Consider the following 27,860-nt stretch of genomic DNA (forward strand, 5'->3'; position numbering starts at 1 on the left):
GCAAAATGCCGGAGTAACTCAGTGGGCCAACCTGAGACATTTTGTGTCTATCTTCGGTGTAAACCAGCATCTGCAGTTCCTTCCTATACAGCTCCGTAATAAGTAGTTCAATGTTGTCCATCTATCATTGATGGTGAAATTTATTTATCTTAAGTACAACCGTCTTCCCGCCCAAACCTCAGGAACTTCTCCAAATATTTAGCCCCTCCCTCCTTCCCACATGTTTTAATATTCTTATACCCATTTTCATTAATTATTATGTATTAGTATCCATCCTAAATTATATTTAGTTTCCTTTAAACTATATTAAGATTATTTAAAAATTAGTAATAACTATCTAAAGTCCCCTTATCCCCCAAACTCCGTGGGGTAGATAGGACTAGTGTAGATGGGATATCTGGATCGGCATGGGCAAGTTGGGCCGAAGGGCCTGTTTCCGTACGGTATGACTCTATTACAGAACTAAACAAGGAACTGCAGATGCTGGTTCATACAGAAAAGCGCGCAAGGCGTTGGAGTAACGCAGCAGGTCAGGCGGGCATCATCCCTGGAGAACATTTTGAATAGGTGACGTTTTGGGTCGAGACCCTTCTTCAGGGTTTAGGCACAAAGCACATGTGGGCTTGTAGGTCAATCAGCCTCTATACACCTGCCCCTAGTGTGTGGGCTTTGCACTAGTTTCTCTAAAAGGCTAGTGATATTCAAATAGGAAATGAGAGAAGGTTTGTAGCATCTTAATGGTGATGGAGAAGCTAGCACGATGGAAAATCACAACCACATGGCTGCCTATTAAAAACCCCCTCCCACGCCTGTGCTAACCTATTCCTGCATCTCCCCTTTCCCACATTTCTTCTCTCTTCTCTCCCCCCCCTCCCTGACAATCAATCTGAAGAAGGGTCTCGACCCGAAACATCACCTATCCATGTGGGATGAAACTAGAGCACCTGGAGGAGACCCACACAGTCAAAGGGAGAAAGTCCAAATTCCACACACACACACACACATACAGACAGACAGCACCCGAGGTCAGAATCGAACCTGGGTCTCTGGCGCTGTGAGGCAGTAGCTCTACCAGTTGCTCCACCCATTGATGCAGGGATTTCCGGGGCATCTGGAAGTCGTGTTAAAGGAAGTCATGGTGTGTCTCTAAAAACTTGTACATATCTCTAAGCATCTTCGCCATAACTTCATACCCAAGTTGGCAGTGGAGTCCGCTGCTCCCCATCTTTGGACAGGGGGACAATGTAGCTGTTCTGACACGTATGAACAGCCAGTTTTATGTGTCTGTCCTGTGGTGTCTCTGCTGTTGAAGGGTCCTGGTAGCAAGCGAGCCCGTGCCAAGAATCACAGGCATCAACCCAAATCGTGTCCATCAGCCCTGTACTCCCATTGACCTCCACTGAGCTGCTGGCCAACGGAATGAAGGCCTTGAGAGTTGGAGCTGGCGAGGCAGAGCACAGAGATTCGTTCCCAAGGGAGCTTCGGCTGCTGTTGCTGCCCAATGGATGCCAGAATCACACTGACTGCATTCACTGTAACAGCAAGGAGCGTCGGACAACAGGCCCGATTCCTAATGAAATGTCCCAGGACTCTAACCTGACCTGAATCTCAGTCTGCCAAAGCTTACTCACTGTCACACTCAGCTACCACCCCAGAGCTGAAGATTGGGAACACTGCCCAAAATCACCACCCAATTTGTTTTCAAGAGTGAGTTAGGTTTAGCTCTTAGGGCTGGCAGAAATAAGGGATATGGGGAGAAAGCAGGAACGGGGTACTGATTTTGGATGAACACTGCCCAAAATCACCACCCAATTTGTTTTGAAGAGTGAGTTAGGTTTAGCTCTTAGGGCTGGCGGAAATAAGGGATATGGGGAGAAAGCAGGAACGGGGTACTGATTTTGGATGATCAGCCATGATCATACTGAATGGTGGTGCTGGCTCGAAGGGCCGAATGGCCTACACCTGTACCTATTTTCTATACGTGAAAGTTCTATTTCCAGTCTATCCAAACTCTCCCCGTAACTTAAAGGTTGGTGGAGGATTAGTGCAAATGGGCTGCTGATGGTGGGTGCAGACTAGGTGGGCTGCAGGGTGGGCTTCTGTGCTGTATCTCTCTCTCTCTGAGTCCAAGCATTCGTTGCTTCGAAGAGTTATCTGAACCCCAGCAGTATGGGAGCGGGCAGGTTGGCTGCAGGGATTCAGCGAGTTACAGATGTAAAAACCGTGGGCAGGTCAACATGGTGCGGTCACTGGGCAAGGGGACACAGGCTGCTGATATCCTCCTAGGCTCTTGTCAGACTTTCTCTGCCTGTCACAGAAGATTTAATCTGCAGGCTTGCGGCATTTGAGTAAAGCATGCAGGAAGGAACTGCAGATGCTGGTTTAAACCGAGGATAGACACAAAAAGCTGGAGTAACTCAGCGGGACAGGCAGCAACTCCGAAGAAAAGGAATAGGTGACGTTTTGGATCAAGACTCTTCTCCAGACTGTTTTCCAGAGATGCTGCCCGACCTGTTAACCTACTCCGGCATTTTTGCTCCTTTTTGTCTATTAACCAGCATCTGCAGTTCTTTGTTTCTATACTTAGCCTCCAGTTTCCCATAACACAAGGCAGTGTAATTGGCCATGGTACATTGTTACTAATAGTATGGAGATGTGGTAGAATCCTTGATGAGGTGGAATAACATAGGTTTAGGTAGGTTTGATAGTTGGTACAGATTCAGTGGGCCAAAGGGCCTGTTTCCGTGCAGTATTTGTGTGTGACTCTAATGCTACAAGTGTATGCATTTTATGTAATCAAGTGATTAAAAGGGTTCTTGATGTCAATTGCCCTGAAAGAGCTTCCACTGTTGATGTTACACAGTATGAATATTGATTTCTCTCACTTCAAGTAACCCTTGCATTCCCTCTCTCTCTGCCCCTGACTTACTCCAGTCATCCAGCTAGTTCCACTGTTCGCATCCATATGTCCCTGCATTATCACCTCTTCCACTGCCAACAATGGACCATTGTGGGCTCCACTTTTCCTGGGTCATCCGTGATTTGTTTCAACTCTTTCACACCTCTAGTTTTCCTCAGTCTGAAGAAGGGCCTTGACCCGAAACGACACCTGTACCTTTCCTCCAGAGGTGCTGCCTGACCCGCTGAGTTACTCCAGCATATTGTGCCTCTCTTCGCTGTAAACCAGCATCTGCAGTTCCTTCCTACACATTGACACCTTTCCTGTGTCATCCGTGCTTTGTTCGAGTATTGGTAGCCTTGTTGCCCTGCCATTGACTTGGTCTAAAGAGCGGCAGAAGTTGCTTTTCACTCTAATTGGGGATAATTTGGGCTGTGAACCTTTGACAATAGGCGTGGGAGGAAGAAGCTGAAAATATTCAGGTCAAAGCCCAGCACAAAGCAAACATTTGTACGGGATTATTTTTAACACGCTACTTTCAAAGATTCCGTGACATTAAAAAAACATATTTTTAATTCATCTGAGCAGCGCCAAGCAGAAAATACAGCTGGCAACAACAGCAAGACAGATTCGCAGGAGATAATGCTGATGTTTTGTTATTTGTAACCAATGATTAGTGTAATTAAATATAATGAGAGAAGACACTGCACATGAAACTACTGAAGCAGGATAGTTCACAGCAAAGATTAGGCACTGGGGGAATCTGAGTGGATCATTGCTGGAAGTAATGTCCAGGGACTGCGAGAGATCACAAGAAATTGTGGACACAAACCAACCTCCCTTCCACGGACTCCATCTACACCTCACGCTGCCTCGGCAAGGCCAGCATCATCATCAAGGACCAGTCGCACCCTGGCCATTCCCTCTTCTCCCCTCTCCCATCAGACAAAAGGTACAGAAGTGTGAAAACGCACACCTCCAGATTCAGGAACAGTTTCTTCCCAGCTGTTATCAGGCAACTGAATCATCCTAGCACAACCAGAGAGCAGTGCTGAACTACTATCTACCTCACTGGAGACCCTCGGACTATATTTGATCGGACTTTACTGCCTTTATCTTGTACTAAACGTTATTCCCTTAATCATGTATCTGTAGACATGGACTATCTATGATTGTGATCATGTATTGTCTTTCCGCTGACTGGTTAGCACGCAGCAAAAGCTTTTCACTGTACTTCGGTACACGTGGCCACAAACGGAACCAGGGGCCACAGTTTGAGAATAAGGGGTAAGCCATTTAGAACGGAGACGAGGAAACACTTTTTCTCACAGAGAGTTGTGAGTGTGGAATTCTTTGGCTCAGAGGGCAGTGGAAGCAGGTTCTCTGGATGTTTTCAAGAGAGAGCTAGATAGGGCTCTTAAAAATAGCAGAGTCAGGGGATATGGGGAGAAGGCAGGAACGGGATACTGATTGGGTATGATTAGCCATGATCATATTGAATGGCGGTGCTGGTTTGAAGGGCCAAATGGCCTACTCCTGCACCTATTGTCTATTGTCTATTGTCCTCCACCAACTGTGTGACTTCATTTACTAATGTAGCCGATAGATACACTACAGTGGCGGAGCGGGTAGAGTTGATGGCTTACCACGCCAGGGACCCGGGTTCAATCCTGACAACGGGTGCGGAGTTTGTACGCTCTCCCTGTGACCGTGTGGGTTTTCTCCGGGCGCTCTGGATTCCCCCCACACTCCAAACATGTACAGGCTTGTAGGTTAATTGGCTTCGGTAAAATTGTAAATTGCCCCTAGTGTGTAGGATAGCATTAGTGAACGGGGCAGTGGATCGCCAGTCGGAGTGGGCTTGGTGGACCGAGGGCCTGATTCAGCGCTGTATCTCTAAAGTCTAAAGATCCAGCCTGGATACTCTGTCATCAGATAGCTACTTCATGAATTTTAAGCTACTGAATTCAAAGTGGGCTGTTTGTTTGAATTATAGATGCTTGCTGCTCAGCGGATACAGATGACAAGATGAGCACTTTGCCAGACGTTGCGCCCTGGAACAGATGTGGAATCTTAAGTACAAAGTGAGTGCACATAAAAGGGGAAAAAAAAGCTTTAATGGGAACTTATGAATGGATTGAGGTGGATGTAATGATTTTTTCTTTGTGTTGATTGTAGAGAAGAATCTGTACTGGGAATAAATCCATTCTAATGCACATTGCTTGTCAGTATGAAGTATAACCAAATCTACCTCAGTGGGATTAGGTTTAGAGCATTTTCATCTCAGAATCACATACTCGTACAGCATGGAATTAGGGTGCTCGGCCCACCTTGCCCTGATCTACACAAGTCCCACCTATCTGCTTTTGGCCCATATACCTTTAACCCTATCCTATCCATTAAGGATAAAGGGGAAATCCTTTAAAACCGAGATGAGAATAACTTTTTTCACGCAGAGAGTGGTGAATCTCTGGAACTCTCTGCCACAGAGGGTAGTTGAGGCCAGTTCATTGGCTATATTTAAGAGGGAGTTAGATGTGGCCCTTGTGGCTAAGGGGATCAGGGGGTATGGAGAGAAGGCAGGTACGGGATACTGAGTTGGATGATCAGCCATGATCATATTGAATGGCGGTGCAGGCTCGAAGGGCCGAATGGCCTACTCCTGCACCTAATTTCTATGTTTCTATGTTTCTATCCATGCACCTGTTGAAATGCTTCTTAAAGGTAGCAATAGCCCCTGCCTCAACTACCTTCTCTGACAGATTGTTCCATACACCCACCACCCTTTGTGTAAAACAAATATTACCTCTCGTGTTCCTATTAAATCTTTCCCCCCTCACACCTTAAAGCTATGTCCTCTGGTTCTCAATTCTCCCACTATAGGCAAGAGACATTTGTGCATCTACCTATCTATTCCTCTCATGATTTTGTACATCAAGTCAAGTCAAGTTTATTTGTCACATACACATACGAGATGTGCAGTGAAATGAAAAGTGGCGATGCTCGCGGACTTTGTGCAAAAAGACAAACAAACAAACAACCAAACAATTCTTTTACATATTGAATATTGTGGGCGGAAGGAAAAGGGTTCAGTAAAGTTAGTCCCTGGTGAGATAGGAGTTTACAGTCCGAATGGCCTCTGGGAAGAAACTCCTTCTCAACCTCTCTGTTCTCACAGCATGGCAACGGAGGCGTTTGCCTGACCGTAGCAGCTGGAACAGTCTGTTGCAGGGTGGAAGGGGTCTCCCATGATTTTATTGGGAGTCCCCATGTCTATAAAGTCACCCTTCATCTTCCTACACGCACGCCAAGGAATAAAGTCCAAGCCTGCTCAACCTCTCCCTATAGCTCAGTCCTGGTCACATCCTCGTGAATCTTCTCCGCACCCTTTCCAGCTTGACAATATCTCTCCTATAACACGGTGACCAGAATGTCTCGTACGACAGTAACATAACTTCCCAACTTCTCAACTCGATACTCTCACTGATGAAGGCCAATGTGCTAAAGGCCTTTTTGACCACCCTATCTACCTGTGATGCCAGGTTCTCAAGGAACCACCCGTTCCTGCACTCCTAGATCTGTAGGCTCACAAATCAACAACGGCCATACTCTGTGTGACCTTTATTTAACCGTTTTTTATCTTTCCACACAAGACTGTGAATTAGTGGACCCTGTTGCAAAAAAAAGGGTCATATTTCTGTAACTACATTCAGATCCAAACTCAAAATGCCCCAAAGTCAGAGTCAAAATCTTATCGCTAGTTTGACTGAGAACTCGCATCCATTTGATATGAATTGAATTTGAGCTTCACGTCTGTCTTGGAGAGGGAATTCCCTTGAACATAAGAAATTATTTAATTGGAATGTCTATGTAGGTTATAACATCTAATAGAGTAAATAGCGAGGAAATAATGTCCCATTTATTCACACTTCCAGAATTTAGTTAACTGAATTTAAGTTCGCAATCTGGTTAATCAATTTTTCTCAACCATTTAACGAGGACTCTAGATTGCTGGCCCAGAACTAACATCCTTATTCTACTGAGCCAGTGAGAAAGCTTCAGGTTGGATATTTCTATCTGGATAAATCTATCTCAGCTTAGTCAGGGTGGAATTTGTGACTGGAGCATTGCCTTGATTTGACTCAAGTCAAGTAAAGTCAAGTCAATTTTATTTCTATAGCACATTTAAAAACAGCTCTCGTTGACCAAAGTGCTTTACATCAGTGCAGGCACTAACGTGCCACATACAGTGGTACATAGATCAACAATACATACATAAATACATACATACAGCGCTCCCTCAGAGGACCTCAAGAAACGCATGTGAGTAAACATAGAAACATAGAAAATAGGTGCAGGTGTAGGCTATTCGGCTCTTCGAGCCTGCACCACCATTCAATATGATCATGGCTGATCATCCAACTCAGTATCCCGTACCTGTCCTCTCTCAATATCCCCTGATCCCTTTAGCCACAAGGGCCACATCTAACTCCCTCTTAAATATAGCCAATGAACTGGCCTCAACTACATTCTGTGGCAGAGAGTTCCAGAGATTCACCACTCTCTGCATGAAAATTTTTTTCTCATCTCAGTTCTAAAGGATTTCCCCTCGATCCTTAAGCTGTGACCCCTTGTCCTGGACTTCCCCAACATCGGGAACAATCTTCCTGCATCTAGCCTGTCCAACCCCTTAGAAATAGGTTTTCCTTAGAAATAGTAGAAATAGGTTTTAAGTCTAGACTTAAAGGAGTTGATGGAGGGGGCAGTTCTGATGAGAAGAGTTCCACAGTCTAGGTGCAGCAACTGCAAAAGCATTGATATCTCCAGTAAATGCACACTCCTTGGTTGAATAAACCAAGGGGACTCATGGTAAACTGGTGTTATGATGAAGGGTCAGTGAGTTGCTGCATTATGTACAGTAACTGAATTTTCTTTCTCCCTCTAGATGTGAGCAATTTTTCAAACAGCTCTCGTGCTTCTACCACTGCTCCCCAGACACCAAAATCTGGGCGAGTCCAGATCTTCCCAATCACCTTGTGAATGTACCACTTTGCCACAGCTTCTGTGACCAATGGTAAGTAGATCACAGTCTGAAGAAGGGTCTCGACCCGAAACTTCACCCACTCCTTCTCTCCAGAGATGCAGCCTGTCCCGCTGAGTTACTCCAGCATTTTGTGTCTACCTTCGATTTAAACCAGCATCTGCAGTTCTTTCCTACACAACAAAGGGCCTGTTCAACTTATGCGACATGTGAAGCCTGTATGGTCGTGAGTAGCCACTCAAAGAATTGTGCCTTTTTCTGGTAGCCGCTGGATTTTCGACATTTTGAACATTTTCCGCAACCTGCTGCGACTACGACGGGTGCCGGAAAGTCGCTGAAAAAATCGCGTAGGTGGGACAGGCCCTTAGGTAGTTTAAGACTAGTAAATGTCTCGAGAGACTGGCGAGTTCAATCGATGAGCCTCTCATCAGCATCCTCTATCCAGAAATACAATGGAACATAAATATTGTGGTTATGAGAACCAATCAGTGGTGCAACGGTAGAGTAGCTGCTTTATAGAGACCCAGGTTCGAACTTGACCATGCTGCTGGAAGTAGGAATTTCATTGTTACATTTCTGGACATATGACAATAAAACACTCTTGACTCTTGAACAAGGATGCTGCTGATGGCTCTATACTTTAGACCAGTGATTCCCAACCTGGGGCCATATGGCCCCAAAGGAGCCGTGGCAAATCTCAGGGGGGCCACAGAACAATTTTGGGATTTAGGGGGCCACAGGTTCAATGAAGGGGGCCACAGAGCTACCACCCTGTTGCCTCCTAAATTTCAATTCTAATAAATTTAAATCTATGTAGTTGAAATATTTTTGATGTTTGTGGAATAGAATAAAAGACAATTAATAGACACTGATATTTTTATGGAAGGTATTATAATATTGAAGTACTTTTTTTCCGCTAATAATGTCAGTGGGGGGGGGGGGGGGGGGGGGGCACAGAAAAATTAAAAAAACCCAAGGGGGGCCATGAGCTAAAAAAGGTTGAGAACCACTGGTTTAGACTTTGAAAACGGGTCCTTCAGTCCACCGGGTCCACGGCGACCAACAATCACAGCATACACTATAATAATAATAATAATAACTTTATTTATAAAGCGCTTTTAGACAACATCAGTTACCACAAAGTGCTGTACATGGGAAGTCAACAAAAAGTTATTACAAACTACTAAAACCATTAAGACGACAGGACTATAAAAACAGTAAAAATTAAAAGACATTAAAAGCACTAAAACAGGAACAATGTCTCAGCCAGTGTCGAAAGCCAGTGAATAAAAGTGAGTTTTTAGGGAGGATTTAAAGATGGACAGTGAAGGGGCCTGTCTGATCTGCACCGGCAAGGTGTTCCAGAGTGCCGGGGCAGCAACAGAAAAGGCTCTATCCCCTCTGAGCTTCCGCTTAGACCTTGGTACCTCAAGGAGCAGCTGATCCGCTGACCTGAGGCACCGGGTAGGAGCATATAGGTGGAGCAGCTCAGAGAGGTAAGGCGGGGCGAGGCCATTCAAAGATTTAAAAACAAATAAAATAATTTTAAAATGAACTCGAAAGTGCACTGGGAGCCAGTGAAGGGAGGCCAAAATTGGCGTAATGTGCTCCCTCTTTCGAGTTCCGGTTAAAAGGCGAGCGGCAGCATTTTGGACCAACTGGAGACGAGCCAACGAAGCTCGTGAGACTCCAGAGTAGAGCGCGTTACAGTAATTCAGCCGAGATGAAATAAAGGCGTGAATTACTGTTTCAAAATGCTGCCGCTCGAGAATGGGCTTCACCTTTGCCAGCTTCCTTAGGTGAAAGAAGCTGGACTTAACCACTGCGCCTATTTGTTTATCTAATTTAAAATCACCGTCCATCATAAAACCCAGGTTTAAAACTGTTGGCTTTACTAGCACTATTCTACACACAAGGGACAAGTTACAGAAGCCAATTAACCTACAAACCTGCCCCTCTTTGGAGTGTGGGAGGAAACCGGAGCGCCCGGAGAAACCCCACCCGGTCGCATGGAGAACATACTATCTCCATTCAGACAGGATCAAACCCGGGTCGCTGGTGCTGTAAGGCAGCAACTCTACTGCTGGACCAGCTTTGTGCCACCCTGGTATTGGCTATTGACATCTATCTGCCTTCTTCCTCTCCAGGTACAAAGCTTGCAAGAATGATCTGACCTGCACCAAAAAGTGGAATTCTGGTTTGAAGCCTTCTAATGCCTCTCAGACCAACTGTAGCTCGGAGTGTATTCCTTACAGTAAGGTAGGAATGATGCAATTCTTGGAACCACACCAATTATCATCCAAATCAATGCCCTTTGTCAGCTTGGTTGAGTTGGTGGGATGGCCGAACCAGAGAGGCAGGAGATTGAGCCCCACCCATCTAGTCATCCAGTATAAAACTACATTGTCAAAGTAGGCAGCTCACCCGATGCTCCATCCAGCATCCCATCCTCAAAGGCAACAAGCAAACCTGGATTGGTTTCACCAGAACATCGGAGGCTGAGGGCCAACTTGATAGAAGTATATAAATTTATGAGAGGAAGGACAGTCAGAACCTTCTCCCAGTTTAGCTTTAAGCTGAGAGGGGCAAAGCTCGGAGAATGGGGTTAGGAGGGAACGATAGATCAGCCATGATTGAATGGTGGGGTAGACTTGATGAACCTTGCACGCAGTTTGGAACTGACAAAGACCACGAGGCATAGCTTTAGGGTGAGAGGGGCAAAATCTAAAGGAGATGTATGCGTCAAATTATATACAGAGAGAGTGGTGGGCTGCGCTGCCAACGGTGGTGTTAGTGGAAGGCAGATATGATAGCAGCTTATTTAAAAAGTGTGGATGGTGCTTGGAACATGCTGCCTAGGGTAGTGCTGGAGGCAGATACAATAGTGGTGTTTAATTCTTAAGGGGTTGGACAGGCTAGATGCAGGAAGATTGTTCCCGATGTTGGGGAAGTCCAGATAAAGGGGTCACAGTTTAAGGATCAGGTGGAAGTCTTTTAGGACCGAGATGAGAAAAACTTTTTTCACACAGAGAGTGGTGAATCTGTGGAATTCTCTGCCACAGAAGGTAGTTGAGGCCACAGTTCATTGGCTATATTTAAGAGGGAGTTAGATGTGGCTAAAGGGATCAGGGGGTATGGAGAGAAGGCAGGTACAGGATACTGAGTTGGATGATCAGCCATGATCATATTGAATGGCAGTGCAGGCGCAAAGGGCCGAATGGCCTCTACTCCTGCACCTATTTTCTATGTTTCTATGATAAGATGCTTTTAGATAACCACTTGGATACGCAAGGAATGGAGGGATATGGATCCTGGTTAGGCAGATGCTATGACGTTACCTTGGCATCATGTTCAGCATTGACATTGTGGCCAGAGGGCCGTTGGTGTGCTGGACAGTTCTATGTTGAATGTAAATCAAAGATTCTATATTGTGCTACATGGTGTGACTATGCACTAGATGACCTCCATAATGGTACACACAATCTCTGCAGTTCATTGCACTCAAAACATTATGCATGAGTTTTTCTTCTCATTACTTTCTGGGCTGGGAATAGGTTGCCAAGACGGAATTTAGTTCTCGCCTGGTCACAGCAAGAGTGAATGACCATAGTTTCCTTCACAGTTGAGCTTGCATTTGGTGTAAGGGTGATATCGTGGTTATGTTACCAGACGATTACTTCAGAGGGAAGAAATACACAAAGTTCTCCAGTAACTCAGCGGGTCAGGCGGCATCTGTGGAGAACATGAATAGGCAACGTTTTGGGTCGGGGTCCTTCTTCAGACTGTGGTAGAATGGAGAAAGCTGGTAGAGAGATGGGGGTGAGACAAAGCCTGGCTAGTAGTAGTCGGCAATGTACAGAAGAAGGATGCAGTACTGTTGCAGACACAATGGATTAATGTAGACGTAAATGCATTTCGTTGTCTCTGTACTGTACACTGACAATGACAATTAAAATTGAATCTGAATCTAGACAGATAGATAAATCGAGGACGTGCTTATCGTAAGATCTCACTTAGAACATAGATCAGTCCAGCACAGAACCAGTCCCCTAAGCCCACAGTGTCTGAACATGATGCCACGTTGAACTAATCTTCTCTGCAAGCACATGATCCACTTCCCTCCATTCCCTGCAAACACATGTGCCTATCCTAAAACGTCTTAACCGCCACTATCATACCTGCCTCCACCACCACCCCTGGCAGTGCATTCCAGGCACCCGCCATTTTCTGTGTCAAAAAAAACCCGCCCCACACATCTCCTTTATACTTTGCCCCTCTCAGCTTAAAGCTATGTTTGAAGAATCAGGCCCTCTCATAGATGAACTGAGGCCTAGGCCAATTTCAATTTTAGAGGCCTCCAAACCAAGATGAAATACAGGCCCCTCAATTTTAGAGGCCCCCAAATCAACATCCATAGAAACATGGACACAGAAGCATAGAAAATAGGTGCAAGAGGAGGCCATTCTGCCCTTCGAACCAGCACCGCCATTCATTGCGATCATAGCTGATCGTCCCCAATCAATAACCCATGAATTACCACAGTCCCTTTGAAGCAGAGAGGCTTGAGGCCCATGCCCCCTCTGATAGGCCCTGAGGAGAATGTGGTTAGGATGGAGAGATAGACCAGCCATGATTGAATGGTGGAGTAGACTTGATGGGCCGAATGGCCTAATTTGCTCCTATCACCTATGAACATGAGCTTATGAACCATGCCGTCTAGTATTTGATAATTTCAGACTGGGGAAAAGATTTTGAATGCCTACTCTATCTTATAGTTTTATATACATCTATCAGGCTTCCCCTCATCCTCCGACGCTCCTTAGAAAACAATCAGCGGCTCCATGACTTATCAGTGACATGCTGGTGAAGAGATAAAAGTGAATAAATAAAAAAAAGATTAACCAGTGGGGAAATGGTGAATGCTCAGCCTGCCATTAAGTTCGTTTAGATGCTGGAAGGCCACAAACAATCTGCCCTTTACTTGCAAGTGGAATACAGGGTATGGAGAGACTTAACGTGCAGGGAGAAATGAAAAATATATCTTCACTGATCTGTCACATGCCCTTCAGCCTCAGTACATGACTTTGAAAATTCATTCATCTGTGAAGATCTGTCAGCTCACATTATCTATCGAGAGAATATGACTTGAAATGTGCCCGTTGGCTTACGCCCTATACATATTCATGGATGCATCATCATGGTACCATGCCATTTTAGAACAGAAATGCTGCTGGTGTTGTCTATCTGAAATACTCGGCAAGTAAGGCAGCTTCCGTGCAGAAGGGTCAGGTTGACCACATAGAAACATAGAAAATAAGTGCAGGAGTAGGCCATTTGGCCCTTCGAGCCTGCACCGCCATTCAATATGATCATGGCTGATCATCCAACTCAGTATCCTGTACCTGCCTTCTCTCCATACCCCCTGATCCCTTTAGCCACATCTAACTCCCTCTTAAATATAGCCAATGAACTGTGGCTTCAACTACCTTCTGTGGCAGAGAATTCCACAGATTCACCACTCTCTGTGTGAAAAATGTTTTTCTCATCTCGGTCCTAAAAGATTTTCCCCTTATCCTTAAACTGTGACCCCTTGTTCTGGACTTCCCCAACATCGGGAACAATCTTCCTGCATCTAGCCTGTCCAACCCCTTAAGAATGTTGTAAGTTTCTATAAGATGCCCCCTCAATCTTCTAAATTTTCAGATTCAGATTCAGATTCAGATTCAATTTAATTGTCATTGTCAGTGTACAGTACAGAGACAACGAAATGCAACGAAATGCATCTAGCGAGTACAAGCTGAGTCTATCCAGTCTTTCTTCATATGAAAGTCCTGCCATCCTAGGAATCAGTCGCGATCACTTCTGATCACAGCTGGAAAAGTCAAGGTAAACGGTCTGGAGGTCGGCACAGTAGAGTTGCTGCCTCACGGCGCCAGAGACCCGGGTTCGATCCTGACTACGGGTGCTGTCTGTACGGAGTTTGTACGTTCTCCCTGTGACCGCGTGGGTTTTCTCCAGTTTCCTCCCACACTCCAAAGACGTACAGGTTTGTAGGTTAATTGGCTTTAGTGAAATTGTAAATTGTCCCTAGTGGGTGGGATAGTGTTAGTGTACAGGGGTGATTGCTGGTCGGCACACACGCCCAATGGGCCGTGGGCCTGTTGCCATGCTGTATCTATGTCGCTGGAGTCTAAAGTCAAAAGGACAATCTGGAAGAAAAAGAAAGGTGTTTGATGGCATGGAGAGTAAGCTTGGCAGAGCATAATCAGAACTTTTCAGAGGCACTTGAGAAAAAATAATTTGCAAAGTTTTGGGGAAAGAATGGCAGGTAAAGGGATGGGACAGACTTTTCTGTCAGGAGCTAGCATAGAGCCAGTGGGCTGAATGGCCTCTTTCATGCCATTGCGATTGTATGATTCTATTATTGCAAATCATATTGATTTTGTTCTTGGTACTTTAAGCAATCTACAATAGAACGCTGATAATTAGTGATTGAAACTTTCAGATAGTGATAGTCTATGTGTGTACGGAGTTTGTACATTCTCCCCGTGACCTGCGTGGGTTTTCTCCAGGAACTCCTGTTTCCTCCCACATCGCAAAGATGTGCAGGTCTGTAGGCTGTTTGGCTTTGGTGAAATTGTAAATTGTCCCGAGTGTGTGTAGGATAGTGTTAGTGTGCCATCACAGACTCGGTGGGCCGAAGGGCCTGTTTCAACTGGGTATCTCTAAACTAAACTAAACTAAACTTAGGAAGTGTTGTCATTACTAGAGACAAAATATTTAGAGGTTGGTCTATCTATTCAGGGGCCATAAATGTTCCCATGGAATGATTCACAGAAGCACAACGATATTCTCCCATTGTCCGGGCAAAACATTTTCCCCTTCACTGCGCGCTGCAGATTTTTTTTTAATTTACCATTCATCTCTCTTCCCTGTTGAACACAAATTGGCTGCCATACTTGCTCATTGACAATGCTGCAAAATCATTCATTTGCTCTGAAGGACATTGGGCCACTTCAAGGTCATCCAAGTTTCTTTCAAATAGTTGATTTACTGCCAGCAATGCTGGGATCAGAGAAAGGTTTGGTTTGGTTTACAATTGGACTACAAGAGGAAAATTACACTCTCAGGAAGCAGGCTTCCGACAAATGATCAGCATTGAACAAGCATCGGGACTTCCGAGCCTGAACGTTCCACATTCACAGTGTCGTTTAGTTCAGACAATAGACAATAGGTGCAGGGCCCTTCGAGCCAGCACCACCATTCGATACGATCACGGCTGATCAAACTCCATTAGTTTGGTGATACAGTGTGGAAACTTCCCTTCTGCTCACCGAGTCCACGCCGACCAACAATACTAGTTGTATCATACAGTCTCGAATTTTACAGAATTTGTACAATTTTTACAGAATTTGTACAATTTACAGAAGCCAATTAACCAACAAATCTGTGTGCCATCGAAACGTGTGAGGAAACCAGAGCACCCGCAGAAAACCCACGCAGTTCACAGGGAGAACGTACAAACTCCACACAGACAGTACCGTAGACAAGATCGAAACTGGGTCTCTGTTGCTGTAGGGCAGAAATTCTACCTCGCCGGCACTATGTTGCCCGAGGTTGATTTGTGGCAGTAGTGGGTCAACTTCCAATTTTACCAATCATCTCGAACAACGCTCTTGCAAGCGGCTGGAGTAACTCACCAGGCCTGGCGAAAGTGTGAAGGGTCCCAATTTGAAACGTCCACCCATTCCTTCCAGAGATGCTGCCTGACTCTTGATTAGTATGGGCGTCAGAGGTTATGGGGAGAAGGCAGGAGAATGGGGTTGAGAGGGAGAGATAGATCGGGCATGTTTGAATGGCGGAGTAGACTTGATGGGCCAAATGGCCTAATTCTGCTCTTCATCCAGCACTGTGTGTTTTGCTCAAGATTCCCACTGTTGTCTCTCTATAACGATACTCAAGTCCTCCACTGTATCGTAGATTTATTCAGTCCCCATTCTGGATGAATGAGGACTGAGTCCTCATTCAGCTGAAAGACTGTGGCACATATGACAGACAGTCACAGATGTCTGTGAGCAATGTCGCATCGATGAGCTCTGCTTCTTTGAGGAAGCTGGGCCTCGAGGGGAATTCTCCTGCCAGCTGGAAATGCAATGGCAACATGGCTGCGAGTGTGGAGAGGTTGGAGAGGTTGTCGAGAAGGATCAACTCCATACCAAGATCTGTTGGACAGGCTGTCTTGCTTATAAAATCAAAAAGATCATCACTTTTCCTTCCTCCGCCCCAACATATTTGCTAATCGTTTGCTCCACAAAATACCAAAAAGCAATAAAGCCCCAACTACTCGATGTGAATGCTAAGACAGAAATTTGCTATCAGTCTGGAGAAGATTCGCAACCTAAAAATGGTGCACAAAGTGACTCGAAGAATGACACAAAATGCTGGAGTAACTCAGCGGGACAGGCAGCATCTCTGGAGAGAAGGAATGGGCGACGTTTCGGGTCAAGACCTTTCTTCAGATTGAAGAAGGGTCTCGACCCGAAATGTCACCCATTCCTTCTCTCCAGTGGAAGTAATAGGTGGAGAGGGAGGGGAGAAATAGGTAGATGTGGGGGAGAAAGAGGAAGGAGGAGGGTGGCAGTAGGCGGTGTGTTTGTTAGACGTTATCTAAAATTGGAGACTTCAATGTTCGTACCATTCAGTTGGAAGCTAGCCAAACAAAATATGAGGTGCTGTTCGTCCAGTTTGCATGTGCCTTCACTCTGGCCTTCACTCCATAGATGCTGCCTCACCCGCTCAGTTACTCCAGCATTTTTGTCTACCTTCAATTTTTCCAGCATCTGCAGTTCCTTCTTAAACAAATCACTCCAATACTTTGTGTATATTTTTCTGTAAGCCAGCATCTGAAGTTCCCTGTTCCTCTAGTGATGTTGTGCTTCTGTTCTCCAGATCCCTTGTTCAGTCAAAATGAAACAGCCAGCTCACATCCAAACTCACATCTTCCTCACAAAGCTGACTACAAAAATATTCAATTCAAATCAAAAATCCCAAAAGAGTTACTAGCTTCTGTTCACATTCCACCAAGACTTTATGCTCCACTTACGTTGTGTAATTTTATATAAGAAAAAGAAAGTCTCAGAGGGATATTTGGAAGACAATGGGATTAACTTGGATGAATAACTTGGTCGGTGTGGTGATGTTGGTCTGGAGGGTGTGTGTCTGTGCTGCACAACCCGATGACACTCACTAGCTCATGCACTCACTCTCATGCTCGCTCTCACGCACGCTCACATTTGCTCTCACACTTGTTCTCACGCTCGCTCTCACACTCGCTCTCACACTCGCTCTCACACTCGCGCTAGCTCTCACACTCGCTCTCACACTCGCTCTGTCTCTCACACTCGCTCTCACACTCGCTCACACTCGCTCACACTCGCTCTCTCTCTCACACTCGCTCTCACACTCGCGCTAGCTCTCACACTCGCTCTCACACTCGCTCTGACTCTCACACTCGCTCTCACACTCGCTCACACTCGCTCACACTCGCTCTCACTCTCACACTCGCTCTCACACTCGCGCTAGCTCTCACACTCGCTCTCACACTCGCTCACACTCGCTCACACTCGCTCTCACTCTCACACTCGCTCTCACACTCGCGCTAGCTCTCACACTCGCTCTCACACTCGCTCTCACACTCGCTCTCACGCTCACGCTCGCTCTCACACTCGCTCTCACACTCGCGCTAGCTCTCACGCTCACACTCGCTCTCACACTCGCTCTCACACTCGCGCTAGCTCTCACACTCTCTCTTACACTCACTCTCACACTCGCTCTCACACTAGCGCTAGGTCTCACACTCACTCTCACTCACTCTAGCTCTCACACTCACGCTCGCTCTCACACTCGCGCTCGCTCTCACACTCACGCTCACACTCGCTCTCGCACACTTTCACACTCGCTCTCACGCTCTCTCTCTCTCTCTCACACTCACGCACTCTCACACTCGCACTCGCTCACACAGGCATTCACACACGTGCTCTCACACACGCGCTGGCCCGCACACTGGCTCTCTCTCACACGCACACACACACACAGGTTAACGCCTCTCTTTCTCGCCTGTGTAACTAGATGTACAAGAACGGCAAGGACCTGTGTGAGAGCTCGGTTGGCGACACGTTCACGGTGCGATCGTGCAACTGCTTGAGCCTGGACAAGGGCGATGGGCGAGTGGTGGCAGCTCTGGTGCAGAAGGACAGCACCAAGGTGGGCGCTGACGGCAAGCTCCCGTGCAGGGAGAAGCGCAGCATCATCACTAAGCTGCGGCGCTCCATGCACAAGCGCTCCCTCTTTGTTGAGGACATCGACGGCAGTGGAAGCGGGTTCCCATCAACCGAATAGTTAATTCCGTATCTAACCCCTCTCGTTTGCAATAGTTGCTGCTCTTATTAACACAATCTCCCCCTTGCTGTGTTTGTGCTGATTAAAAGCTCCAGAGTATCGCTGACTGCTTCACCCATACCCGAAACACAACCATCGCCACTCCAGCACGAACCTAGTCCTATCTCTACGACCATCATCACACATCCTTCTCTTTCAAGCCCACTATTAAACAAAGAGCCACAGATAAAAGAGTTCGGAGAAGGTATTTGTGATCTCAGTCCCACCATATCTCTCCTGGGTGCATTCCCTCTCACAATTTTCCCATATCACTTAAGACACAAACCAGTTGAAACATTGGAACGTAGAAAAGCTGAGGGGTGCAGTACATGTTCACGTCACCAGATGTTCAAATGCTGTTTCATCTTCTCACCTCCATCTAACTATAGCTGCACTAACCTTCATTGACAAGGCAGCAAATAGAAGGGATCGAATTGTTAATACAATGTAACAAGCTGAATAATGGGACCGTTCTAGGAAAAAAAGTTGGATGGATCAAATGTGCTTTTACCAATCCCAAAACAATTACCCTCTTCTGCTTACAGTCCACTAAGTATTTTCCTTCCACGCATCCTATGCAATTTTCTTAAACAAGCACACAGCTTAATCCACATAGCAACTTGCTGTGGATAAAAGCATCAAGCGTTCAAACTTCTCCATAAACTTTGAAGTACAATTGCAAGACACTTATGGTCTTGTATCGTGCTGCCCTGCTTTCATATATGGTGTCTGATCCAGGGCTGTTATATCTAGCAGTGCATTTTAACAGCTCGCCCCAATCTTAACTTTCAATCCCGCAAGAAACAAACTTAGCCAGAAGCAACCCGTCCCAGAAAGACTCCTTTCTTTTCTGTTGGGTGGTGAACGTTTCAGTTCCAGTGGCTCATCAAGACTATTAATGTTGTTCTCCTGTTCTCTCGTTCCTTGCTCAATCAAATCGATCAACAGCTAACTCACATCCAGATTCACCACATTTTAAGTCTAAATTACAAAGATCCATGCAACAGGGAAACAGGGCGTTTGGCCCAACATGTCCAAGATACCCCATCTAAGCAAGTCCCACCTGCTCCCTTTTGGCCCATACCCTCTAAAGCCTTTCCTGTCCATGTACCTGTCCAAGCATCATTTAAATACCATTATTGTACCTGCCTCAACTACCTCCCTTTGCAACTTGCTTTATACACCCACTATCCTCTGAGTGAAAAAGTCACCCCTCAGCTTTGTACCAAGTCTTGTCCTAAACATATGTCTTCTTTTTGATTCCCCTTCCCTGGGTAAAATACCCTGTGCATATCTTCCTCACAAAGCTTCTTCTTGCGTACGGCCTAAAGTTGTCCGACAACTTGTTCTATTTGATTGTGCACGCCAGGTTGATTGCATTCGTCGAAACAGGGCGGACCACGTGAAGGTTGCAATCTCCCACCCCCTCCCAAAGCTGATAGCAAGTATAAATATTTAAATCAAACATTTTGCGAGCAGCATGAGAGTGTCCAGTTGGCAAAACTATAATCTCTTCGAACATCATTTAGTTTCTCTATTGAACGTTGGGTGCTCATCTTAAAGCCTCGGTCCTTGGGGCAATTCTACAAACCCTCCAGTATTATAGCAACAAATTATTAGATGCCTGAAAATTGTCATTTGTTTTGCCCAAAAGTTCTTTGCCCTTCTTCTATCACCTGCTTAGAGCAAAGCATGAGCATTTACATTGGACATCTAACAAAATAAGACTTGAGTTGTAGATATTTTGTAAGGGTCACATTTCCCATTCTATTGCGCCTATTTTCACTGTATCTTAGTACCCAGGACAATAATAATCCAATACCAATTGTGGAATGGAAAGAAGATTCTAAGTCGCATCCCAAGGGCAGCACGGTGGCACAATGGTAGTGCTGCTGCCTCCCGGTGCCAGAGACCCGGGTTTGATCCTGATCTCAAGTGTTATCTGTGTAGAGTTTGACTGTTCTCCCACTGACGGTACCTCCAGGAACTCTGGCTCTCTCCCACATTGCAACGATGTGCCACTCTGTACGTTAACGGCACTGATATAAACTGCACTCTAAACTGTAGCATTCCATTACAATTTCAGAACAGTTGGGTCAACGACAAATAACCAGTTAGCATGATATTACAAGCTGTCAAAGAACGCTGCAACAAATAGATTTAAATGTCGCCATTGTCACCTCGGTGTTTAATTACATAAGGGTAAAGTGTGCAAGATGAGTCATTGTAGTGCGTGATTGCAGATCCACTTCTGTGACTAGTACACAAAGACTTGCCTGGGTTGGACGGATGGCATCTTGGATAGAATACATTTAAATTAAACACTTGATTCATAGGTTTGTGTGTCATGTGCCCTTTTGCTTTATGATGCCCACAAATTTAAACTCTTGCTTTCCACTTAATTCTCGGCACTTTCACTGCTGTAGTTCAAACAACTATCCAGCACCCTGACAACAACTCCTCTCCACTGGCCAGCTATCTCGAGTTGTACATGCTCATGATTCAACCCTCAACTTAGGCCCAGAGCTATTTTGCTTTGCAAATGCCACATTTTCCAGGGAGACAACACACCATTAAATGAGTTGCTCCAGCATTTTGCATCACACCTTTTTAACCCTTCCATTTCCACTGATTGGGGATGATCAGCCATGATCACATTGAATGGCGGTGCTGGCTCGAAGGGCCGAATGGCCTACTCCTGCACCTATTGTCTATTTCTCTCATTTCCCTCTCCCCTGACTCTCAGTCTGAAGCAGGCTCTCGACCCGAAACGTCACCCATTCCTTCTCTCTGCCTGTCCCGCTGAGTTACTCCAGCATTATGTGTCTATCGTATTCTATCAAAGTACTGAACAGAACATGTTTTGTTTTGTTAAAAAGTTCTTTCAGACATTGAATAAAACAATGAAAACTGACCAGGAACAAGTTAATACACAGATAGAGTATTGTCCTTGCAGAGATGAATTAAAATTACAGAGGGTGTCTTTTATACTGCAAGTTGCTAACCCAAACTCTGAACGATGGGGAGTATTGTCCTTGCTTTTGTTAGTCAACTATATATTTTCTTGGAATGTAAATGATAAATAAAAACCATCAGAAACGTAATGACGTATACAGCTTATACAGTAACTCTCCGCTAATGTACATTCGTATAAACTGATAGAATTTGAACTCTAAATATCTTGGCTGAAACAGTTTAATGGAGTTACGTTTTCAGCTCGATTTAGTGTTTGCGTAAACTATTGTGGAGCAAACCTACATTTTTTTGGGGTTATTTTTATAGAAAGTCCTAATTAGAAATGGGGAATGTGGTGGTAGAATGTGTTGATAACTTATCCAAGCTTGGCTGCACACAATAAAAATGTTTCCTCAGACCATCATGGATAGGAAAGGTTTGGAGGGATCTGGTCCAAATGCTGGCAGGTACGGGCAAGTTGGAACTAGTGTTAGCTTGGACATGTTGGCCGGTTGTGGGCAAGTTGGGCTAAAGGGCCCATTTCCACACGGTACCACTCTATGTATCACTCTATCCCTATTCCATAGAATTAATGTATAAATCACCATTGTTCCTGCAACAGTCTAATCCCCTTCAACTTCAGACAACGTCAATTGTATCTCCTGCCATTAGGTGAAGGAGGTTCTTGTGTTGCAGTCTGCTTTGGTCTAGATTACCAGTAACCCCCCCATTCACACAACACGCTAGCAACATGCCCTGATCTAGTGCTTTCAAAATTATAAATAAAAACATTCCTACAGCCTTTTATTATGTATTTTAGATAAAGTTCCTGCTGTGGTGTCTGGTGCTTGTTGGTATAAAGTCCATTGCTGTGGATTCTGGCCCTGTGCAGATTGTGTTTTGGACAGGAACATTAAGATATAGTTGTCTTTGTATAAATGGATAGTGCACTTTTTTTGTTTCTGCTTCTGTCTTTTTATTAACCAGTTATCTGTCTCTGTACTACTGATGTTGTGCAATTCCAAAGAACTATAAGATTTACTAATAAAAATGGGAAACGTGGTGATAAAAATGTCAATGTCGTGACGTTTTATTAATGCGAAAGAACGTGAAACTCCTCAAATCTTCCTCAGTTTAGTTCAGTTCTATTTGTCATATGTAGGTTAACACAGGGTCAACGGTACAACGGAAATGAGTTTGACAAGACAACAAGTCACCTCAGCAATGATATTACAAGGATGAAAATAAGATAAAAATAAGATATTACGAGGATGAAAATAAGATTAAAACAAAATAAGATAAAAGTGACATTAGACAATAATAAATAAAATAATCAACATATATGATATGTTTATGAGTTCAGAAGCCTCCTGAATTACATAGTTTTCAAGAAGGAACTGCAGATGCTGGAAAATCGAAGGTACACAAAAATGCTGGAGAAACTCAGCGGGTGCAGCAGCATCTATGGAGCGAAGGAAATAGGCAACGTTTCGAGCCGAAACGTTGCCTATTTCCTTCGCTCCATAGATGCTGCTGCACCCGCTGTGTTTCTCCAGCATTTTTGTGTACCTTACATAGGTTTTAGTTTAGTGTATCGTCACCTGGGACTGACTGGATGGCATGCAACAAAATTTCACAGTATCTTGGCACATGTGACAATAAACTAAACTGAACTGAAATAGTATATATTTTAAAAGATTTGCTTAAGATATTGTTTCAGCTAAACTTAATATATTTTAATGCTAATCTATAAGGTACCATTGAGAATGCAGAGGGGGAAATCAAATAATATTTTATAAAGTACGCTGCACACATTTTATTCTCTTAAATCTCTGTTTCTACTCTGTATCACATTGTGGATTGTCATCTTGAATTGCAAGAGAATCAACTCTTATCCAGATGCACCAGGCAGTAATTAATGACTGAGTATCCACATTCTTTTCGGATTGAAAATGGTAAAAAGTACTGAACACACAAAGCGATTCCTCAAATCATCGACTTAACACAGTTGAAAACAAAATAAATGAGTTTAGGTTGGTTTAATCCACTGCCTTTAGAAGTGGATCAACAGCACAACAGTATAGACTGGTTGGTACACAAAATAGCTGGAGAAACTCAGCGGGAGCAGCAGCATCTATGGAGCGAAGGAAATAGGCAACATTTCGGGCCGAAACCCAAAACGTTGCCTATTTCCTTCGCTCCATAGATGCTGCTGCACCCGCTGAGTTTCTCCAGCATTTTTGTGTACCTACGATTTTCCAGCATCTGCAGTTCTTTCTTGAACAGCATAGACTGGTTTGTAGGTTAATTGACTTGGTATAAGTGTAAATTGTCCCCAGTGTGGGTAGGGTGGCATTAGTGTGCGGGGATCGCTGGTCGGTGCGGACTCGGTGGGCCGAAGGGCCTGTTTCCGCACTGTATCTCTAAACTAAACTAAATATTAAAGTACAAAAATAGAATAACTGAATGAGGTGGAGGTAAGAGTACGTGGAGGCACCTCTGGGGAAAAAAGGCTTGAATGAGGTGATGGGATCAGGAGTCAGATAACAGAAGATAGCTTCTGCTGTAACAAAAATCAGTTTGCAATGTTATGACAGTGTTGTCACCCATGGTTGCATTTGGTTCAGTGTACCTGTCCGAAGTTTCAGACACTGATCATAGAACCATCTGTTCACCAACAGTGCCATCCATTCCCTGTAATTATTAACAAGGGGAACAAAATGTCCCAAAGCCCCTGGGGGCCATACCATTACACTGCCAGCCCAACGCGAAAACAGTGCACTCACCAAGCAGTTAAGAATGACACTGATGGTACAGGATGCAATGGCTAGATTTGAGTCTCATATGACTGATTTTTTTTTTTTAATGGAAACTCACATTAACTGCATTCTTAGATTACAAATTAATTTTATGTAAATTATAAGGTTTCTAAACAGTGTGTACTTCCTGTAACATTAGATACGAGCTTTTGTCCTTTTTACCTTTAGTTTAGAGATACAGCGTGGAAACAGGCCCTTCGGCCCGAGCCGACCAGCGATCCCCGCACATTGGGCTGAAGGGCCTGTTTCCATGCTTGCTTACTCCAATTGAAAGTGGTGAGGGGTGGGTTTTAAAGCAATTGTCAGAGGCCACCATTACATGAAAGAAAACTGCATTTCCCCCATTGCATCCCAGCAACCGAACATGCAACACTGCACTAGTTTGGTGCAAAGGTCTCACCTCTGGAGCAGATGTGGTTGGAACTCTGTTTCACTGAAAATTAAAATACTCTCAATCGCACGGTGGCGCAGTGGTACAGTTTCTGCCTTAGTGACCCAGGTTTGATCCTGACTACAGGTGCTGTCTGTACGGAGTTTGTACATTCTCCCCGTGGGGTTTCTCCTTCCACCCTCCAAAGACATGCAGGTTTGTAGGTTAATTGGCTTGGTATAAGTGAAAATTGTCCTTAGTGTGTGTAGGATAGTGTTAATATGCGGTGCCTGCTGGTTGGTGTGGACTCGGTGGGTTGAAGTGCCTGAAACTGCACTGTACCTCGAAACTAAACTAAACTCAACCCTACTGATGCCTTTAAACAAATCAGTAACGTGCAGTCTCACTTTTCTATGCAGCAGTGAAAGAATTAACTGAGTCCCCCACTCCTTTTATCAACCAGATAAAAGCCAGCATCCATCACACTCAGGCTATAACACTGGTGCCACACCATCTTAGAATCAACCCATACCAAGTTGTGAAGCCCATTTGTACAGAGATTGAATAATGAATCATGGACCATGCGTGATAGCAAAAGCTATTTATTCACATATATACGGATATTAAACACATACGAAAGATGGAACAGGAGCAGTGATAGCGAAGCAAGGGAATAGCTGAGTGAGATGAAATATTATTTGGGTGTACACCGAGCAATTTATTAAGTGACAAGGGATTGCTATAGCAACGTTCAAGACTCACACTTCGCTTGTCATGCACTTTAGGTGGAACTATAAATTGTCACTTGTAAATGCTCCCCTTCCCGTGATAAACCTGTCAGCGCTATGACAGGACAGCTGTTAATTAACTGAAATCCTATGGAGTCTAATTGTGTCTGAAAGAACTGCAGATGCTGGTTTAAATCGAAGGTAGAAGCAAAATGCTGGAGTAACTCAGCGGGACAGGCAGCGTGTGAAGAAGGGTCTCAACCCACAAACATCACCCATTCCTTCTCTCCAGAGGTACTGCCTGTCCCGCTGAGTTACTCCAGCATTTTGTGTCTACCTTCGAGTCTAATTCACTGTGCGTACTCCATGTAACAATATTCAAGATATCGGGAGTTCAGCAATATTTTATTGGTCTCATTTCGAAATTCTCGCACAGAGTCAGTTGCAAATGATCTCATCTTCGGCAAGTCGGCTCTGCATATCAATAAGGGCCGCTCCAATCTAGCGTTCCAGAGCACTGCAACATCGAGTTCAGAGACAAGTTCACTATTCCTTAAAAAGGCTCCTTATTAAATGAAGGCAGACTGACATCTCCCACCTGGGAGTGATGAAGCTTGACAAGAACAACACCTGCCTCCCACTCACCGACTTACTGGTCAAAGCTGAGGAGCAAGTCTTCAGTCAGCTATCTTGAGAGAATCACAACAAGGTAATTAGGAGAGAGGCTGTATCTTAATTGAGGAGGCCTGTGATACAGCAAAAGTATTCAACTAGATGCAATAATGAAAGGCATGGATAGAATGGATGTGGAAAGGATGTTTCCACTGGTGGGAGAGTCTAGGACCAGAGTTCACAGCCTCAGAATTAAAGGGCGCTCTTTTAGAAAGGAGGTGAGGTGTAACCTCTTTAGTCAGAGGGTAGTTAATCTGTGGAACTCATTGCTGAGGGCTGTGGAGGTCAAGTCAGTGGGTATTTTTAAGGCAGAGATGGACAAATTCTTGATTATAATGGGTGTCAATGTTATGGGGAGAAGGCAGGAAAATGGGATTAGGATGCAGAGATCAGCCATGATTGAATGGCGGAGTAGACTTGATGGCCGAATTTTACTCCTAAACCTTGTGAACTTGTGATGATACTGCAATATGCCGAAGATAGGCACAAAATGCTGGAGTAACTCAGCGGGTCAGGCAGAATATCTGGAGTAAAGGAAGAGGTGACGTTTTCGGGTCGAGATCCATATTCAGACCGAGAGTCAAGGGAGAGGGGAAACGAGAGATATGAACAGGTAGAAAGAACAAATGAATGAAAGATATGCAAAAGGACACGTCAAAGCCAGCGACGATGATTAAAGAAAGGTGGAGCCCACAATGGTCCATTGTTGGCTGTGGAGAAGGTGATAACGAGTGGATGCCAACAGTAAGCCTAAGCAGGACCGCAGTGAAACTAGTTTGATGACCAAGATGGGGGAGGGGATGGGAGAGAGAGAGAATGCAAGGGTTACTTGAAATTGGAGAACTCTGCACCATGGGGTGGATAGCACACAGTTGCTCAGTTTGATTTAGATGAACATCACAAAGTATTTACGTCAACCTTCAGATATCTATAGATCGGATAGATCAATATTTGCATGAAGCATCAGGCTGAGGTTAATATAGCCTTCTATCCGTCTATATTCTATCACTGCTCGCTGTTGAACCAATGCACTACGTTTTGGAAAGGCTCAACTCCCCGGCAGTTACTTTGTTCCCCTGCAGAGCGATTTTAGAATGTGTTTTGCATCTGCCCCTGCTACAGAGAAACAAAATGGTTGCCGCGTTCATAGATTGGCAAGAGAGACCAGCTTCCTCTCCGTGAAGAAGCGATGAGGCTGAACTTTTGGGTCTTCGGACTTGCGCTGGAAGTAAGACAGAACCGAGGGTGTATCCTTCTTGCTGGCATCCTCCTCATCATCATCATCATCCCTGTAAAATTAAAACAAGCATCAGAATCGTGGGTCCCAGAGCAGGATTAAAACTTGTGGAGTTTCTGCCTCACATCCCAACAGTGGGAAGTTTCAATCAAGGACGAGGGACGAGAGTGAGGCGTATTGAAGGATGGGAATAGGCGGCATCGACTGCTTGTATCTCCAAACCAGACGCAAGCTGACAAATGGAACAAAAATCAATGAAGAAATAAGTTTTCGGAACAGAATTAGGCCATTCGGCCCATCATGCCTACTCCGCCATTCAATCACGGCTGATCTATCTTCCCCTCACCACCCCATTCTCCTGCCTTCTCCCCATAGCCCCCGACACCCGTACTCATCAAGAATTTGTCAATCTCCGCCTTAAAAATATCCATTGACGTGGCCCGTACAGCCATCCATGGCAATGAATTCAATTCCAGGTCTTCTTGAATTCCCTCGACTTTCATGGAATTCATTCCCTTTCCCTGGTGGTCTCAGTCTTGTCATCACAGATAAAACAGCCCACTCAAATGTCATCCATTCAATTCCTTAATGGTTGACCACAGTGCAAAACTGCATGAATAAGATGCTATCAACCATATACACTGTGGTATCCAATCGAAGAACAAAGCCACAAAACCAAGAATCAAAGGCAGATTTACTAGG

At 44.8% G+C, this 27,860-nt stretch overlaps 2 protein-coding genes across 3 annotated transcripts in view; one reads left to right on the forward strand and one right to left on the reverse strand.

The window, feature by feature from the left end:
- The window catches only part of LOC129714330 (riboflavin-binding protein-like), a 37,375-nt gene extending 14,948 nt beyond the window's left edge, over positions 1 to 22,427 (forward strand). The window contains exons 3-6 of the mRNA XM_055663871.1: positions 4,896 to 4,983; positions 7,845 to 7,973; positions 10,088 to 10,199; positions 18,069 to 22,427. Of these exons, the coding sequence (XP_055519846.1) occupies positions 4,896 to 4,983; positions 7,845 to 7,973; positions 10,088 to 10,199; positions 18,069 to 18,338 (599 nt within the window). The 3' untranslated portion in view covers positions 18,339 to 22,427. The remainder of the gene's footprint in view (positions 1 to 4,895; positions 4,984 to 7,844; positions 7,974 to 10,087; positions 10,200 to 18,068) is intronic.
- A 2,680-nt stretch (positions 22,428 to 25,107) lies between these two features.
- The window catches only part of rnaseh2a (ribonuclease H2, subunit A), a 29,683-nt gene continuing 26,930 nt past the window's right edge, over positions 25,108 to 27,860 (reverse strand). Inside the window, exons 9-10 of one of the 2 annotated variants that reach the window (XR_008726335.1) lie at positions 25,613 to 27,210; positions 25,108 to 25,473 (exon numbers count right to left, since the gene is read on the reverse strand). Coding sequence is in view for 1 of the 2 variants with exons in the window: in XM_055663869.1 (XP_055519844.1) it covers positions 27,066 to 27,210 (145 nt within the window). In the remaining variant the exon portion in view is untranslated. Of the gene's footprint in view, positions 27,211 to 27,860 lie in introns of both variants that reach the window. The other variant, XM_055663869.1, reaches the window with a different exon arrangement.

This window comes from Leucoraja erinacea, chromosome 39, assembly GCF_028641065.1.
Source record: "Leucoraja erinacea ecotype New England chromosome 39, Leri_hhj_1, whole genome shotgun sequence".
In the NCBI taxonomy this organism is placed as follows: Eukaryota; Metazoa; Chordata; class Chondrichthyes; order Rajiformes; family Rajidae; genus Leucoraja; species Leucoraja erinaceus.